At 39.2% G+C, this 19,262-nt stretch overlaps 1 protein-coding gene across 1 annotated transcript in view; it reads right to left on the bottom strand.

Moving 5' to 3' along the window:
- Positions 1 to 19,262, bottom strand: part of XK (X-linked Kx blood group antigen, Kell and VPS13A binding protein) — a 48,699-nt gene that overhangs the window by 28,344 nt on the left and 1,093 nt on the right. The window contains exon 2 of the mRNA XM_012736663.2: positions 12,003 to 12,265. Coding sequence (XP_012592117.1) covers positions 12,003 to 12,265 — 263 coding nt within the window. The remainder of the gene's footprint in view (positions 1 to 12,002; positions 12,266 to 19,262) is intronic.

The raw sequence follows: 19,262 nt of genomic DNA, 5'->3' as shown, positions 1-19,262 counted from the left end.
GAACATGTTAAGGACTTTTGTATGATTGCCTTAATATTGTCCTGTCACTTTAATTAATACATAGCCAAGCTATAAACATTCATGTACTCAGGCACCCATGATCCTCTCTTAACTCTCAAATCTCCTGGCAACTTTTTAATTTTGCCTTCCTAAATAAATGCAAAATGAAATAAACATATCACAATATCTTTTGTACTTAAAACTGTCTTTGAGATTTCCCAGAAAATCCTTAGAAAATAAAAAGATTTGTCCTTTAACCTTATAAAAAGAGAGATAGTAGATAAAATTAGCTTTATTTGCTATGCTAGCATCGATGAGTTGCATGGGAAATGTCAAATCAAAAGAGGTGCTCAGCCTTCCCTAGATTAAATTTGAATAGGAAAAATATTATTAATATTTCAAAAGTTCTAGGTTGTGTGGGAAGGTCCTAAAGACTGGTCAGTGATCTTAATGTCTATTATATGTTTTTAATTATGAGAGTCCTGATAGAGCTTTTCCTCATGATATTAGACAACAAAATTATAGTGCTATCAGCCATCATTTCAGTACATTTCTAAAATATGTGGTCACAATCTTCTTTTTAAAATTTTATCAAACATCTTCTACCAGTGCTTTTCAATTGAGGATGCACATGAAACTTTTCTATGCAGCTTTATTAAAATAAAGATGTCTACAATCTATTCTAGACTTCTTTGAAAATTGGCTTAATCATTATGCCTACATACATTTTGTCTTATTACATTGGCTTTATTACCTTATTTTGCATGTCACAAAAAATTTCCTCTACAGTTCTGTTTGTTATATACTGCCACCAGACTTTTCACTTGTGAAAAATTATCATACACAAGTGAACCACAGGCATGTTAAGTTTCTATCATCTCCAGATAGTTTTTAATTTACACTGATGCTTCCTGTAAGGCCCTATAATCATCTACACACTACAGGACAAAGATTTTGTCTTCAACAAAAAGCTGGCTCAGAGCCCCATGAAAAAAAGAACAGTACCTCAGGTACTTCAAAGAATAGGTTTTTGAACGCAGGTTTCTCATGTTATGATATAACCATTTAAGATGATGTCAGTGGACAGTGTCAGAATTTCCAGAACATCTTTGAGAAGTATGTGTTCATGACGCAGTTTAACACAATGTCCAACAGAACAAGACCTAGGTTAGCAAAGTCTAAAGTCATGTACTATGTAACATCAGTCTTTTTTTCCTAACCTGTCTGGCCATCCCCAAATAAGACACAATTGAAAGTTCTTGAGATTGAGTTGTTGAGTGCTTTCCTAGAAATCCAAAACACCCTAATTTCTCAATATTGAAGACTTGATCTTCATTTTCCCAGAGGAGAATATTCAACACTCTCTATCTTGAGCCCCTTTTTCAGGATAGAGGAAAGAGTCTCACCAACAGGTTAAGAGGGACAGACTATCATTCCACTGTGCTGCCCACTCATCATGTGACATTGGGAGAGCAGATACCATTAGTGGGCATTGGTGGCATCAGCTGTACAATGAAGACCCTCCCCCCAAATCCCTGTCCTCTCTGTCCCACTTATCTACTTCTAATAGAGATCTTTTTTAAGAAAAAGATCATAGTCTGGTAATTGTACACCTTAAGGTGACCTCTGAAATGATTTGGCCCAACCTACTCATTTTACATCCATGGAAGGTGATAAGCCCCCAAGTAGACTACCCTGTAGGAGACCATATCCTGGTTCTCCTTCTTCTTTCATTATTTTGCCACTTCTTATCATGAAGATTCTCATTCAAAGTTGAGTTGGTGAATTCTTTTCATCCTATATTTCAGAAGTCAAAAATCTCACAACTATAGTAGCTAAAATACTCCCCTGTTGCCAGTTGGTTTTCTTAGTAAATTTTACTGTAACAGAATTAGTTTAGTGACATTTTCATCAGTGTTATTTTAAAGTCCTAAATATAAGAAGGAAAAAATCTTCAGTTTTCATGGAAATGCTAAAGGAGAAACAATACCAAATGCAGGTCCTGTTTACTACCTTTCATTAGATTTAAAATAATACTCATAAAAGAATAAAATAAAACAAATTCATTATCTCGATCTATTCAAACCGTGGTTTGTGGACTGGTACAGGTCAATGAACTGTTGGTTACTGGTCAGCTACAACAGGTATACAAACTGAGAACTGGAATTTAGGAAACTTTACAGCAATCTGGTTTTGCCACAACATTTAAATGAGTGGTCTCCCTTGTTGAACAAGGTTGAACAACCTGTTGAACAGGGTACATACCACTCCAGGTGTTAAACTTGAGTAACAAATCAAATATGAGCTGATACTACTAATGCAACCACATACCAGGTCACAGAGAAAAATAAGAAATTTTGCTGATATTGGCCCTACAATAAAGATAGGTTGAGAAGTACTGCACTATACTACTTCATTACATAAAATAGATCCTTCTGAATATTATAGACCTAGAATTAACTTGTGGTTGGAGTAACAAAGTATTTATTGTGGTCAGTTACTACAAATCAGTGAAGTGGTTTAGATATGAGACTTAATATGGAGGAGCAAGGACTGTGGTAAACCAGAGGCCCAGTCTTAATGGAGCAGCAGCTAGTCATTTCTATTTGACCGTAATGATGTGTACAGCCATTTTGTTTTCTGAAGGGAAGCCAGAAATCAAAAATTTCAGGTAAAAAGTTCTTGATTTTTAAATTTTGGCAGCTTTTTAACTTTCTTTTAAGATGTCTGTGTAGCAAATCTATCTGCTATCCAGATTCTGTCATAAACTGCCACTCTGTAAATTGCACTTCAGGAAATAATTTATTAGAGGTTAGTAAAATGATCCTTCTTTCTAGAATCCTATTTTGGGAATAACAAAGGCCCTTTCTAAAAAGCCAGGCTATCTCACTATGGCCACATCCTGCAGGATCTGTCACATGCAGGGACCAGGGGACGTGGGCCTTCAAAATTTCCCTGTTCCCAAAGGATGCTCTTGGTGGGAGGCCAGCCTGGTAACCAGGCCTTGTGTTCACGCCAACACCAAGGCAACTTTACACTCCAAGCTCCCCACAGTCTCAGCTCTTGGGCTCATCTCTTCTCACAGGTGGTGTTTCCTGCCATGTTGACCCATGTCTGACCCTGGCCTGCTCTGACACTGCCTGTGATCACAGGCCTGCTTGGCAGCCACACCCTCCCCAGCCTCTGTCTTTACTCACTGGGGTTTTAGGTTTCCCACTCCCACAAGGAACAGCTACCGATGGTGCCCTATCCATGGGGTCCATGCTAGAGGAAATCCTTCAATCCTTCCTCACGACGCCCTCCACCTTCTAGAAATGCACAAAAGGCCTAGACTTGGGTGGGCTCATGCCTTCCCATGACAGCAATTCTTTTTTTTTTTTTTTTTTTTTTTGAGACAGAGTCTCGCTTTGTTGCCCAGGCTAGAGTGAGTGCCATGGCGTCAGCCTAGCTCACAGCAACCTCAAACTCCTGGGCTCAAGCGATCCTCCTGCCTCAGCCTCCCGAGTAGCTGGGACTACAGGCATGCGCCACCATTCCGGCTAATTTTTTTTCTATAAATATTAGTTGGCCAATTAATTTCTTTCTATTTATAGTAGAGATGGGGTCTCACTCTTGCTCAGGCTGGTTTTGAACTCCTGACCTCGAGCAATCCGCCCACCTCAGCCTCCCAGAGTGCTAGGATTACATGCATGAGCTACCGCGCCCGGCACCATGACAGCAATTCTGCCTCTCTGCTTCTCTCCCTCCCCTGAGTGTGGGATTCCTTGCACCTATGGAGGAGGATTTGGCAGGGGCTGGATCAGGCTGATGCTCTGCTGGTCCTGGCCCCCATTAACCCTATGAAACCCACAAGCACAGCAGAGCACGATTCTTAGAGGGATGGCAGTGCCTCTGTAGTGACCCTCTCTGCCCCATGGCGCTGCAGAGGGCTTGACACCATGCACTCATTCACATTCCAAACTCCACCTCAGACATGAAACAGAGAGTCTGAAAGAGCCCAGGAAGCCTGGCTCTTTACAGGGTCACAGTGACCATGAGTGTCGAATAGCACATGGACTGTAAGGTGACCACTTCTCCACACAGAATGGTTAACCCATCTACTAGGGCCTTCCTGGCATGAATGAATTCATCGGATGAAAAAATATATCCAGGAGTCTATGTTTTGTGCTACCAGCTGGAGTTGCAAATCAAAATAGTTTTTAACATCAGACAGCCATTTATTGAACACATCAAGATCTGAATATAATGACCAATTCTCTAGCATTACCCATCCTAGAGGAACTCACTTTTCACTGAAGGACACAGGTCTATGAGCAACCCATGTCCTGGACACAAAGATGCTTCATTTCAGGGAGGGAGGGAGGGGCAATGTTGTCACCATCATGTGATCAGCTGAAGGTGACTCTTCACCTATGGCTGCCAGGAGAGGCCTGCTTGCTACTCAGATGCACAGAAGAGGAAGAGATGAGCTCAGCTAACGCTGGGAGGGCTTCATGGCTCTCTGTTAGGGACCACACATCTGTGGGTGGGCATCTTGACAAAGAGGCGTCTGGAAATATGAGGTTCGGTGACCATGATATGGCAAGAAAGGCTTCTTGGGTTTAGACAAGCACATCTTCCAAAGAGCTCTAAGCACAACCCCGACACTATTTCTTTCACTCACGGGACACTCCTGTGGATTAGCCAATGGCCAAGCCAGGTCCTTCTGCTTAGACACAGGCAGGGTGAGGGCGAGTCAGCAGACAGGAGGAGCAGAGAAGAAAGCAGGGTAGGGACTATCTGGCCCATCCCTCTGCCCGGCCCTCTCCTGTCTTTCCACAGGGTCTGGCACGCTGCAGTTGTCAAAGCCAGTGCCCAAGCGTCCCCCAGTCACCTGAGAACCAGGCCCAGCTGCACCCGGGGGGAAGCATGCCTGCACGCCTGGTGCTAGGGAAGGAGACAGATACAGCTGTTTATTAAGGGCTCCCCTGTGCCACGTGCAGTGTGAAACAGCAGTGTGCAGGCACAAGAGACTTAATCTTTGGTAAAATCAAAGATGAAGGTACTCTTATTACCCTCATTTTTCACATCAGGAAACTGCAACTTAGAGAGAATAGATAAATGCCCAAGATCAAGCAGCCAGAAAGGAGTGAACTGGGAATCTTGAGCCCAAGTCCTCTGATCCTGCTGTTTCAGCTGGCTGGGCAGCTTCTGACCAACCCTTTGTGAAAGGTCAGCAGGAAGCACAGGGTGGTCCTTGATAACCTGATCAACAATAAAAACCTCAAATGTGAGCAGTCATAGGCAAAGGAACAGATTGCTACAACACTTGAAGTGACACCTATTTCCAACCAAAAATAGCACAAAAGGATGTTTATAAAGATTGCATGTACTTCTGAGTTCATCACTATGAACAGAATGTATACAGCATATACTTTTAGCTCTCCAGATACATATACATCCCTTGACAGTGCCAAGTTGTTTTTATCAAATATATGATCATTAAAATGATTGTGTTTCATCTGAGAATGATTGATAATCATGTTTATAATGGAATACACTCATAAATAAGTTCAGTAATATTTAGCAACCATTAAGAAATGACTGAATTGCATGTGTTAAGCCAAACAGTAGCTTTTATGTAATATTACTATTTAATTTACCAGTACCCACAAGAAAACAGAAGGATATATTCCACACAAAGTGCCATAGCACCAGCTACCTATCTCTGTCTCAAGTCCTCTTTTAGAATCAGTCAGGGTATAAATAAATATACCATATAAACCTAAACATAATTCCTTTTTTTGTATTTTTCCTTTTGGTCCCATGACTCCCCAAATCCCATGTAAGAGACCCTGCCCCATTAAGCTCATGCCAGCCAGTGTGCCCCATCCCCCCACCCATTGCCATCATTGCCCTCTGACTTTAGATCTTCCCGGCCATGAATAAAGCCACCTGCACCTCAGTCAGGGTCTTCAGCCACATGCACCACAGTTCCTAGCTTCCTGCTAGGAATTCAACAGGCCTAGGGGGCTTCAGCCAACTCCCTGTCCTCCCAGGGCCTTCCCTGCTCAGAGTCAATGAAGATTTCTCCCCCCCCTCTCCCTCAGCCAGCTGCTCCCACCAGGGCCACTGTCCATACCCATCACCATTGGAAACTCCTTCTTTGAAATCACTAAGTCAAATACCCCCCACTGACCATGCCTTCCACCTCTCAGCTCTCTATGGGATAGCTTCTCCGAGATATCTCACAGACACCTCCTACCCAAGGTGACAGAAACTGAGAGGAGTCAGGAGCACTGTCATAGATTTAAACACTTTAATAGCATGGGCTGATGGTAGCAGCCTGAGCTCCCTTTCTATGGCAGTTTTGGGGGCTGGATGGGGCTGTTGATGAGGGCCTGCCGGGCTCTGAGACCCAGGCATCTCTACTTCTTCCTGAGTTGGGGCATCTCATCAACCTGAGAGTGGGTGTCGTCCTCAAAGAGAAGGCTGAGCTGCTGATTCTGGTCCATTGCCCTCTCCACGTGTTTGGGGGTGATGCATACCCTGCGGTTGTTGTCGGCCTCCTTGCCTGCCAGCTCCAGGATGTTGGCCGTCAGGTACTCCAGAATTCCAGTGAGGAAAACGGGAGTAGCCAAGCTCAGGCACTGGGCATAGTGACGTCTCACAGGAGGAGGTCCATGTGGATAACTGGGAACTACACCTAGGATTTTAGGGAACAGGAGAGGATCTTCTTCATAAAGCTCATTTTTACCCTAACATGGTCTTGGTGGGTTTTTCCCCCATCATCCCTTACTGATTTTCCTTCTGGCCTGAGCTTCTCAAGATACCAAGTGGTTTTGTTTGTTTGTTTGTTTGTTTGTTTGTTTTCATTCACTGTATCCCTGTGCTCCAGCCCCTCATTGGTCAGGGAGTGGCCTTTGTGACAACCTAGTCTTTGTGATGTTATCAATATCCATTGAGCCCTGACCAAGCCTGAGCTAGAAATGTCTCTGATAGGAATCTGGTCACCCTAATGACTGGACCCTCTTTTTTAGAAAGCTAAATGTCTACTTGACTCCAACACTCTAGAAAAAAAAATGTGTTTCAATGGAAACATTGCCCTGTCTTCAGGATACTACTCCAGGTTCTCTGATTCTAGTATTATATTGCCTATAATAAGCTTGTTTACATCCCTCTGTACATTGTACATCACTGATATACATGCTGAATGTCTTTTACAGTAGAGGTTCAATTGTCCCACCTCTCACACTGTAATAAAACCAGTTTTACTTCCATTATATATTCATTTCAATATCCCTAGTCAATATTCCTATGTCTGCTCTTTGGATTCTCTTTTGAGCTGGTTTCAACAGCTACTTGTTTTCTCATGAGTTAAATAGAATCTTTAAAATTTGTTCATTTTTTTAGAAGTCTGAAACTGAAAGCAAAAATACACCCCACAAACCTGCTCCTTCTCCAGAGTGCTCTACGAGTACAAATGGGGATCCATTGCCACAACTGCCCATGTCAACAACCTGGGAACTATTCTTGACATCTCTCACTGCCTCAACTTCATATCCAATCAACCGTGTCCTTCCACTTCTACATCCTTAATATTTTTCCAGTAATCTACGCTGACTATTCTGGTCTAAGCTACCATCATTCTTACCTCAACAACTGTAGCAGCTCATTTACTGGCCTTCCTGTCACTTCCCTCACTCCCTTCCAATCATTTTCCAGAGTAATCAGTTTCTAAAACTAAATCTGATCATGACACTGTATTGCTTAAAACTTATCAGTGCCTTCCCATTGCCTTTGGGATAAAGCTTGAAATCCTGGGATGCTCTTTCCTGCTTTTCCTCCACCTGGCTTTTCCTCTTCATCTACCAGTTTTCAGTTTAAACCCAAGTTCTGGAAATCTTTGCCTCATCTCTTAGACTTGTTTAGACTTCCCAAATATACCCTTGCACAGGCTCCTTAACTTTCACTTTGTAGGATTATCTGAAACAAAATAAATATATGATTATTTGTTTCATGTTTGTCTATCCTGTTTCAAGATGATTGAGGCCTGTCACCTCAATCACTTATTCACTGCTTTATCCTCAGAGACCAGCACAGAGTCTGAAACACAGAACATAGTCAAGAAATGCTCATTGAATCCATGAAGGAAGTCACACAAATCTAACCTCAAATCCTGGCTCCTCTGACAGACAGTGAGTACATTCTCCCTTTTTATTAAGATACAGATAATATTATCTACCTCACAGGGACACTGTGAAAATGAAACACAATGATGCCCATCACAGTGCCTGGCACAAAGCAAGGATTCATGAAATAGTCATGATTACTACCAACATTACCACCTTGAGTGGAAGAGAGGAGGGCACTGTGAGGGCCAGACAGGCCAAATTGCAGGCTGCAGGGACCATGATAGAGCACAGTAACCTTGGTGTGCTCTCCTGGGCTTCAGCACAACCCATCTTCCAAAGTCCTGAGACTTGAGCAAGCCCCTGCTGAGAACTCACAAGACTCAAGGAGTCTCACGATGGCCAAACTCCAAGATTGAAGCTCATAGAAACAGTGTCCATTATTCATCAACTATGAGAAGAAAAACTTTCCAATAGTGTTTGATTCCATTATATGAAATATGCACAACAGGCAAATCCATAGAAACAGAAAGTAGATTAGTGGTTGCCAGGTGGCAGGAGTAGGGGAAATGAGGAATGACTACTGATGGGTAGGGGGTTTCTTTTGGGTGCAATGAAAATGTTCTAAAGCTAGGTAGTGGCAAAGACTGCACAACACTATGCATATACTAAAAGCGACTGAATTGTATACTTATAATGGTGAAATTTATGTTATATGAATTACATTACAATTAAAAAATAACCAACTCTCCAGTGACCATGGAGCTGGCTCTACTTTCTCTCCTTCATGCCAAACTCTGCTGATGCTATATTCATTGACGTTTGCTCAGCGAGAACAGAATCAGAGAGAGAGGAGAGGGTTACAAATTTGAATGTTCAATGGGGTCAGGTTCTGATGGACTCTTTGTCATTCTCCTGACAAGAGGATAGACATTGTTATTGGTCTGGACTGTGTTTAGGTGGTGTGGCAGATACTGTTAGTTGTCTATTCAATATCCATTCCTTCCACTAAGAAAACAGAGTTTTGTTCTAGGTGGCAACAAGCCCAAACTCAGGCAGGTCATGACTAGTCTAATACAATATTCCTAAACTTTGTTGAGAATAAAATCACCTGGGGGCCATTTAAAAGGAGAGAGAAATAAAAGTAAAAGGCATATCCTTGGCTCCTATCCCAGACCTGGCAATCACAATTTCTATAGATAGGCCCTCATAATCTACATATTTAACAAGCCCCCAGATAACTGTAATCATCTTCAGGCAAGTTTAAGGAATACTGGTTTAAACCATTGGTGGCAAATCATTCCTATGCCTGGCTTTTCTAGCATTCCTTGCAACTAAGTGACCATGTGATCAGTTCTGTTCAACGAGACCTAAAGTAAGTTCTACTAGGGAGATTTCTGGGAAAGCTATACTCATTAATAAAAGGAGAAAGACACCTGCCCTTCCCTCTTCAGCCCTTCTTCCTGTCTTGAATGCAGCTGTGATGGTTAGAGCTGCAGTAGAAATGCAAATGAGGGGCCAATGGATTTACAGACATCAACTTTGCCATTGTTGAGCAGATGAGATTATGCCTACAACTACTCGCCTCCAGTTTCTTATTAAATGAACAAAATAAACCCTAGGTTGTTTAAACCTATGGTCAGGTGTTTGTCTCTTGCACCAAATGCATTCCTAACCATATGACACATACTACCAACATTCGCTTCTGTGACACACCCTAGCCCATGCTCCATTTATAAGGCCCTTGCCTCTTCTGGGTAAGGGAATTTTTTCCTCAGATATGTTAGGCAGTGATTGAGGTTAGTCCACACCTGAATAAATGGCAGCCATCTGTCTTTTTAACAGGATTGTGCCTACTTCCTTTTCCCATATTTATTTGATTTATTATTTTTTATAAATTAATTATCTTTATTTAATTTTTCAGTTGGTAACAATGTACCTACAAACACTTATGTTAAATAAAGTATCTTATATTGTTTATAAGTGTTCTTATATGCTTTCACATGTAAATAACACTATATATTTTTGTTGTTCACAGAACTATTCCTTTATATTTACATATTACTTGATACCTCTCATATTTCAAAATAGTTATTAGATCAAATCTACAACTCTGCTTGTACTTCCTTGGTTGATTTTTTCTACATGAATATCATATATTTTGTTCAACTCTCAAAAGACTTATATTTTTCCAAGTTCTTGGAGGATATCCCTTGTGATACTGATGACATTTTATAAAATAGGTTTTATTTTTTCCTGAACAGAATTCTGTCTGAAAAGCTACAACAGTGGTTGGCAAACTTTCTTTGTAAGAAGCTATGTTTTAGGCTTTGTGGGCCCCATGGTCTCTATTACAACTGGAGACCCTCAACTATAAGACAGTCTTCACTATCTAAAGCTTGAGGAAAAAAATGGATCTACTTGTAAAAATCAAACAGGCTATCACCAAATCTGGTTTCTTGTTGTGCCACTTGGAAAAATTAATAAACTGGGAAAAGGGTATAGTGGTATGAAGAGGACTCACATTGGTCAAGACCCATTAAGTCCTTAGAGAATAAGGATGCTGCTATATATATTTGAGCACTTACTGTCTACCAGGGATTGTGGGAGGGATTTTCATATAAATGTTAATCCACCAAGGTTTAAGACCTCTACTTAAGATTCTGACTCATATCTTAAGACTCATATTCAGGTAACCTGGCTAAGGAAAACAGTTCTAACATGCAAGTATCCTGTGACCTCACCAAGAATTAAGAAATTTTGCCAGCCAGTCTAAAATATAGGCAGAAGGAGGATAAAATTGAGTGGAGTGAAATAAACAAGAGTGTTTAATTCCAATTTCAATGTTTTCTTAAATTTGTATTTTTTTCAACTTAAGGCTTTTAAATCATTTTGTATATCTGTAGTAAAACTTACTAGAATGTCTGGTTTTCATTTACCCATAATATTAATATTTGGGAAGAATTATTTCCCCTTTTCATTTGAAGGCTTTTCACTTGTGTCCAATGCAAATACAGGATTTTTTAGAAACCTGACTTAACCAAAATCTGCTCTCAATTTGAGAATAGCTCAAAGCTTAGAAAACTGTATTCATTTAAAAGCTGACATACCTATTGGAACTCCAAGAAGAAAGAAAAGTGGCCCTGTTCCATCATTTCCCATAAAGCTGTTAAACCAACTGTCTCATCTAGTTTAGAACTATCAGTGAAAGACAGAGTTGAATCCCAAGAGAACCAGCCTCTAGCAGCTATATTTTCAGCCTCTGGCAAACTACATTTTCTAAAAATGGCCACAATGATATTTTTGGTCCAACATGATCTTCCAGAACTCTTCCATTTCCCAACAAGAGTCAGAGTTTACTTCCCTCTCCTTCCCTTGAATGTCAGCAAGACTTGGTGACTGCTTCAACAAAGAGAAGGCAGAAGAAGTGATGTCCCATGACTTTCAAGGCTGGATCGCAAAAGGTGATATGGTTTCCACCCAGCCTTCTCTTGATCTTAGAACACTCACCCTTGGAAGCAGCCATCATGCTATGAGGAAGCCTAAGCTTGCCCACATGGAGAGATCAAATGAAGAAGATACAAGACTCCCAACAGTAGCCAGAAACAAGACATGTGAGTCAATAAGACTTCAGTGGATTCTAGCCCCTCATCTTTGAGCCACCCTAACTGATCCATAGTGGACCATAAATATTTTGAACTCTGCCCAAAATGCAGATTCATAAGCAAAATAAATGTTATTTTAGCCCACTAAGTTTTGACCTTAGTAACTGGAACATAGATTGAGGACTGAATGTACATATGAACAAATTTCACTTGAAACAAAACAAATAGTATGTATTGCTTCCCATTTTGATCCTCAAATGCAGATAGAAATAAAATATATACATACTTCTTCCAACAGTGACCTCCTGCTGTATGATGCTTATATACAGCTGCAGGGTCAGCTGGGGAGCTGAACCCAGGAAAGCCTGGATCACTGAAGCCCGGCTGAACGCAGATCGGTGGGTGAATAGCTTGCCTTCTGCCTGGCCCACCTCCTTCTCGATCTCCTCAGAGAAGCCATTTTTTGGCATCTGCCGCTTCTTAGTGATGCTGACATAAGGCTCTTCATTGTGGCCTGACTGAAAGTAGATGCAGAAGACTTCAAAACACCTGGAAACAAACCAGCAAGTCATAATAATCAGAAACACACAGGATTCTGTCTGTCTTTTCACATTCATCCTGCTCACACTTAGCTTGATTCTCAAAACCTTGACTTGGCTACTCCAGACTGTAGTCACTCCTCTGAATTATCCACTCCAAGGACTACTTCAGAGCACAAAGTCCTCTTGAGGCCCTCCAGTAGGTCAATGGGAATTGGGTGAGAATAAAATTGAGAGGTGACACTGATGGCCACTGAAGCAAGGAAATCTAGAAAATGGAAAGTGGTTTGGGCTCCAGACTCACAGAAAAATGTTCAATTTCCCTTCCTGACACATATTAGCTGTGCATCCCTGGGTAAGTCAGTTACCCCTCTGAGCCCTTTCCCTCAACTATAGGTAGAGATAATACTTAGATAACTAGAGATAATACTTACTTTGCTACATCGCTGTGAAAGATGGAAATAATACAGTATATGTGTGTGTATATATACAAATCTATGTATGTGTATGTATTTATACATATGTTACATATATATGTATATATACATAAAAATGTTCCATATCCCAAAGATGCCCCGAACCACCCCAGTTAAAGCAGAAGCTATTGTTTGGAGATCCTCCAGTGAAGGGTAGCTTGCCATTTAGTATTTCACTGGAAAGCCACAATATAATATCTATCTCTCTGTTCTTATAAGCTCTTACAGGACAGGGCAAAAGTCAATCACGCCTGGAGGCCTGCCAGATATGTCTTATTTATGGAATTCCAAGGCTGCCCTAGGGATGGAACCTTAACCAGTAACATTAGATGGAGAGAATACCTGGCTTTTAAAATTGGGATTTCCTCTGTAGGTAATAAGGATGCCAAAGGGGGTAAGAGTACTGATGTTTGTGATTTACTTTGAAGTACACACACACACATGGACTGATAGATGTGTGAAACAAAATGTTAACTATAGAATCTAGATAATGGGTACTTGGGCGATCGCTGTAGAATTCTTTCAAGTTTTCTTCTGTGTATTTGAATATTTTCATAATAAAATGCTGGGGGGGAAATGGGTTTTCCCCAGGAGTAAGAAAAATGCACATGGCCTTAGGTTTAAACATCGTTAAATGACTTTTCTTCCTCAAGTACACACTTTTATAACAACCTTATGATGCTGCTGGAAGATTTTATGGCTTCATCTATTTTATTGAATGCTAACTTTATACTCTCACTCTGAGGTGCTATGGCAACAAGAATATGTTTATAATTTGAAATAATAAAATAAAACTTGATATACGAGGAGCAATGCAGGAACATTTCTGGTGAGTACAAAGTGGACATATTTTGTGATTATTACCTTTGTTCATTTGCTCCTTGGAGAAAGTAGGCACATAGCAGTGTGTGTGTGTGTGTGTGAGAGAGAGAGAGAGAGAGAGAGAGAGAGAGAGAGAGACAGAGACAGACAGAGAGAGAGAGAGAGACACAGAGAGAGAGAGAGACACAGAGAGAGAGAGACACACAGAGAGAGAGAAAAGAGAGAGATCAGACATACAGGTTTTTCTACTACATTTTGTCCAGTGTGGTCAAGGCCACTTTAATATATTACATAAAAAACATGTAAAACAGCATGGACCAGTTTGTTTAGCTGAAAATAATGTTAATGACATTCAGGCCATGAGTTCATGCCCAGCCAGTCCAACTGAATTTTCTCTAAGGGACAATCCAAACCTATGACTAAGGACTGAATGAGGCCTAGCCACTTTATACTGTTGGACCACTAACTACAGCAAGGATTAGAAGATAGAATAAACTGATCATCATCTCTATTCTCAAATATATGATGAATGAGACATACTTTTCTAAGTGCTTTGCTGGGGAATGAAAAGACAGATGGATACCCCTTCCTCATTTGGAGGTACTCACAATTTAAATGGAATACTGAGATACATAATAAGAATAACAAATATTGAAAACTAATATTTATATAGCACTTTTAGCTTATAAAATGTGTTCTCATATATTATCTCACTTAGGAAAAAAACCTACTGCAAGAATTTGAATCATAGCATTATTTGTAATAACAAAATTCTGGAAATACTCTAAAAGTTTCAAAATAAAAACAAATAAATCATAATATAACCATTCAATGAAATATTATACAGTCCTTAAAACTGATGGTATAAAAATACATATATTAATATATAAATATTTTCATAATATATAAATATTTTTATTAATATATAAATATTTTACCATATTTGGTAAGTGAAAGCAGCAAATTACAATAGAAAATTCCATTTTTTGTGAAAAGAAAATCACGTATATGAAAATATTTACAAATTTCACACACGTGCACATATACACACAAAACAAAGTGTTTAAGCTGGCTCATACTGATGAAAGAGAGCCAACTGTGAAACAGGAATTTTGTGAGCCAGATGTTAAACAACTGGTAGCTTGATCAGCCATGATGGGAATACACACATTAGGGAAATAAGCAAACACTGAAAATCAGGGTTTATTTTCCCCGAGACATGGTTTACAAGCATACCACCATAAAGATATTAGTATGGATATATAACAAAAATGTTAAGAATTATTCTCTTTAGGCAGTTGAATTAGAGGTTTTATTTTCTTCATTGTGCATATCTGTTTCTGATCTTCTGTCATTTCAACAACAAATGTTTTACTTGCATGATAAAATCAAACTTCGGGGTTTTAAAGACTAAAACCAACAAACAAATGAAACACCAGCACATGCTAAGAACTGAATGAATGAAATGAGGGTTCAGAGCAGAAAGCAATTCTCTTGATGCTGTGGAAGAAGCTATATGAAATGGGAAACATTCTACAGAACTGCAGATGAAATTAAAATTCTGTGATCAAGCAATGGAAATAAAATAAGGTCCCAGAATGAGTTAATGGCACAGGTGGCCCTAAAGTCCAGGTGGACCCTTTTGAAATCCACTGTTTTTTCCCAGGTAATACATTTGTCTTAGCACAGAGTTTTACAGATAGTAGATTTTAATAAATTTGTGAAAGTCCCTAAGACCTCCTGCCACTGCTGTTTAAGAAAATTGACAAGAACAAACTATTGTTTTTGGAATTCTTCAAGACTCACCTAATTACTCCAAATCTGTTCTTAATTTTTGTTTTTTCATTTGAAGGATTGTCTAAATAAAGCCAGAAATTAGATACTTTCATCAAAATCATTCAGTGCAGTTTTTCAGTATCATGTACACCAGGGCAAACTTTTTCTGTAAAGTATTTTCAAAGAGTAAATATTTTGGGCTTTGCAGGGCATAGTCTCTATTTCTACTGCTCTACTCTACTTCTGTGGTGTGAAAGCAGTTATAGACAATACATAAACCAAGAAGTAAGGCTGATTTATTTCAAGGAGATATTGGACCCATGATCTTAGAGTTGAGACTCATTTACTCATGAGTAAATGAGTAAAAGCTTTTGCAAAGTTTTATTTACAAAAATAGGTGGGGAGGGATTTGGCGTGTGGGGCAATTTGCTGACCCTGATGTAGATAATCAGCAGGTTGATCTATATTTTTCACTTTACCCCATTTTCAAGCACCACGTATCACATTTTTCAAGCATCAAGGCAGAAGTTTATTCCTTAGGTGAAACGATACATGTTGATGCCAGCAAAAATAACTTGTGGTACCAGACATCCTAATAGCTTTTCCAAAGAAATACTGAGTATGATTTGCTATAAGCCATGTTATCTTCATATGACATGTGCTATGCAAGAACCAAACTGGTTAAATAGAAAACGCTGTGAGACTTTTGAAAAGCCACTTACTTAATCTCACTGAACCTCAATTCCTGGATTGTAAAAATAAGATAATGACAGTTGGCTCACAGGGTTTTACAGTGGATGGAATTAAATACTGTATGTAAAAGCACTTTGCAAATGAAAAATAATGCTCTTCAAATGTAAACTAATATTATTTTAAATTCTTTTGAAAGTTTACTATAGAGAGAAATACTGTGGTGAGTCATTTTGCATTGTTCTAGAAAGATTTTTATAACTTCTTAGCCTTTATTTTATGAATCTAAATTTTTCATGCACCATTTTCCCTCATTATATCTGTAATAAAAATTATATCTGTAATAAATCTGTAATAAAAATGGGGGAATTCTTAGAATTTGTAACTCATTTATATTTATTCTTTCCTATTAATTAATTAATTAAAACTACCATAACTATAAAAGAATGATAAACAGAAATGTTTTTTCAAATGCTTTTTTTTCTTGGTAAAAGATGTTTTCCCCCTGTGGTTTTCCAGGATATTTATTATCATTCACAATATGATTTTTCTTAAAATTGTAAAAAATAAATTCAAGACATTATTCAAAGTTCATATCATTCAAACCCAGGCTTAATGTGGAAACAACCATACAAACTGCAACTACAGTATTAAATATGAGACTAATATAAGTAATATGGTACTCTCCCCAAGTCTCCCTAAAGAAAAGAAGGAGCACAGCCTAGTTAGTAGTATTTAACCCAGACTCATTAGTGCAATATATTGCAGTTTAACTGAGCCATCATCCTGTGTGAATTCAAATGCAGCACGAACTTAAGAAGAACATGAGTTTGGCTACTACCCACTGAAAGGTAAATAGACCAAACTGTCCAAAATCAATTTAGAAATATTACTAAATCCAACCAATAAGGAATGGTAAGGAGAAACACCATGTTTGGTATTTGTTTGGGGGAAAGCATTTTGATCTCTGTGTAAAGCTGATGTCTTAGAGTTAAAATAGAATCAGTCAGCAGGAAGAAATTCCAGTAAGATATTAAGTCACGCTAATACACAACAACAAATTGCTTTTCTTTTCATCTGGAAGCTGAAAGACTTGGAACCATATTTATATATCTCAGCTCTAAGATCATGGGACCAATATCTCCTTGAAATAAATCAGCCACAATAGAACGAGAGTCTTCTTGTTGATGGAAGGGAGTTGATTGTTGTTCTTTTATTTTGTTTTTCCTCCAAGACAATGACCCACTCAAAACTTTCTGGAAATAGGTTTTTTATAGTGTTGAAACTTTCTAAATAGCTGAAAAGTTATCCTTTAAAAACACTAACCTGTTTCTTTCCTTAATAAAGTTAAAATATTTTACTATAATTAAAAAGTATTAAAAGTATAAAGGAAAAATAGGCCGGGCACAGCGGCTCACGCCTGTAATCCTAGCACTCTTGGTGGCCAAGGTGGGTGGATTGTTTGAGCTCAGGAGTTCAAGACCAGCCTGAGCAAGAGCGAGACCCCATCTCTACTAAAAATAGAAAGAAAATTAGCTGGACAACTAAAAAATATATAGACTAAAAATTAGCCAGGCATGATGGTACATGCCTGTAGTCCCAGCTACTTGGGAGGCTGAGGCAGAAGGATCACTTGAGCCAAGAGTTTGAGGTTGCTGTGAGCTAGGCTGACGCCATGGTACTCCAGCTCAGGCAACTGAGTGAGACTCTGTCAAAAATAAAAAGTGAAAAAAAAGTATAAAGGAAAAATAATATACTTTTCTATATTTTTCAAAAGCACCCATAACCCCACCATTTAGAAACTACCACTCTTAACATCTTGGCATATTTCCTTGAGCTCAGGTTTATACTTGTCATCCTGTTTTTATATATATTATGTCATTAGCTTTGTCTTGGGCTCCTCTTAGGGTTTAGAAACATTTTTAAATGGTAGTAACAGGGTATAATCATTTACTTGGATGGTTATTTAGGTTGTGTTTCTTTAATTTTGCCAAGATGACCAAACTTTTTCTTAATTTAGAAAGGAACTACTGAGAGAATGTACCACATACTCCTAGGCTTTCTTTCACTGAGCATGGGGAACATACTTAACTCCATTTTTAAGAAGCCTTGGGAAGGAACATGGTCACTCTGGGGCCTCATTTTCCTCATCTGTAAAATGGGGAGAATTACATACCTCATGGCAAGGATTCAATGAACTAAGGCATGTAAGTACATACCAAACCACCTACCACACGAAGCTTTTAAGAAATGTCAGTCTCCCTTTCCCTGTTACTCCACTTAAACGTGAGTTTTATTTTCACAAACAATGTTAAGAAATGGTGAGCACCTTGAAATTGCTTTATTTATTTTATTGAGCAGGAATACAAACAGGACCACGGAGATTACTTGGCTAGGGAGGATTAAACTTCTCCTCACTAAATGACTCAAGGTTGCAGGACTTTTTAAATTCCCCTCATCCTGTTTTCCTCCTGACCCTTTCCTGGCTATCAGGATGTCAGTAGCAACTTCTCACTCCTGCCAGGCTACCTGTTTCTCTTCCTTTCTAGGATTCTGCAGCTTCTGGAGGCTGGGAAACTCGTTCACCAAGTTTGCTGTGACTGTGTGTAAACTGCAAGTCAGTAGTCTGAGTGTCAGCTGGGACAGTTGTCTTTTTTTTTTTTTTTTAAAGTCAACAGAATGTCATAGCATGGGACAGTTGTCTTTAATATAAGGCACAAAAGTTTTCCAATAGGGCTTTGTAAAATCTATCTTGCTACTCTGTGTGTGTGTGTGTGAGTGACTGGGTGTGTGTGTGTGTGTGTGTCAAAGACAGCGATTGTATTGATTTTCTGGTAGGAAAGGTTCTAGGCTAGGCTGGCTGAATTTTCTGGCGGCTCAGGTGTCTCCGGCCTTTCTCTCTTCAAATTCCTGTCACTTATGTCTCAATTTCAGTAGTATAAACTTATTTCTAATCCAGATAGCCTTTGTTTTGCTTTTCCTATAGAGATGAAAGATATGAAAACAACATATTTTTCAACTCCCTCCATGCTCCTTAGATAAGCCCAAGTCTATTTTGTTATATATTTCCACTTGCTTTGTGTTAATAAAAATTAATTTCCAGAAATGGCACTAACAGGTTTTCATCACTTAACACACAGTTAAGTTTTAGTCTTCGTGGCACATTGTCTACCAGCTTTCATGACGATGTTTATAAATTAGGCAGGGCCGGAACACATTTCTACAACCCCATATGTTTCCACA

Source organism: Microcebus murinus, chromosome X (assembly GCF_040939455.1).
Source record: "Microcebus murinus isolate Inina chromosome X, M.murinus_Inina_mat1.0, whole genome shotgun sequence".
NCBI classification, from domain to species: Eukaryota; Metazoa; Chordata; class Mammalia; order Primates; family Cheirogaleidae; genus Microcebus; species Microcebus murinus.
The sequence above is the reverse complement of the archived record's forward strand: the minus strand, read 5'-3'. Positions and strand labels throughout refer to the sequence as shown.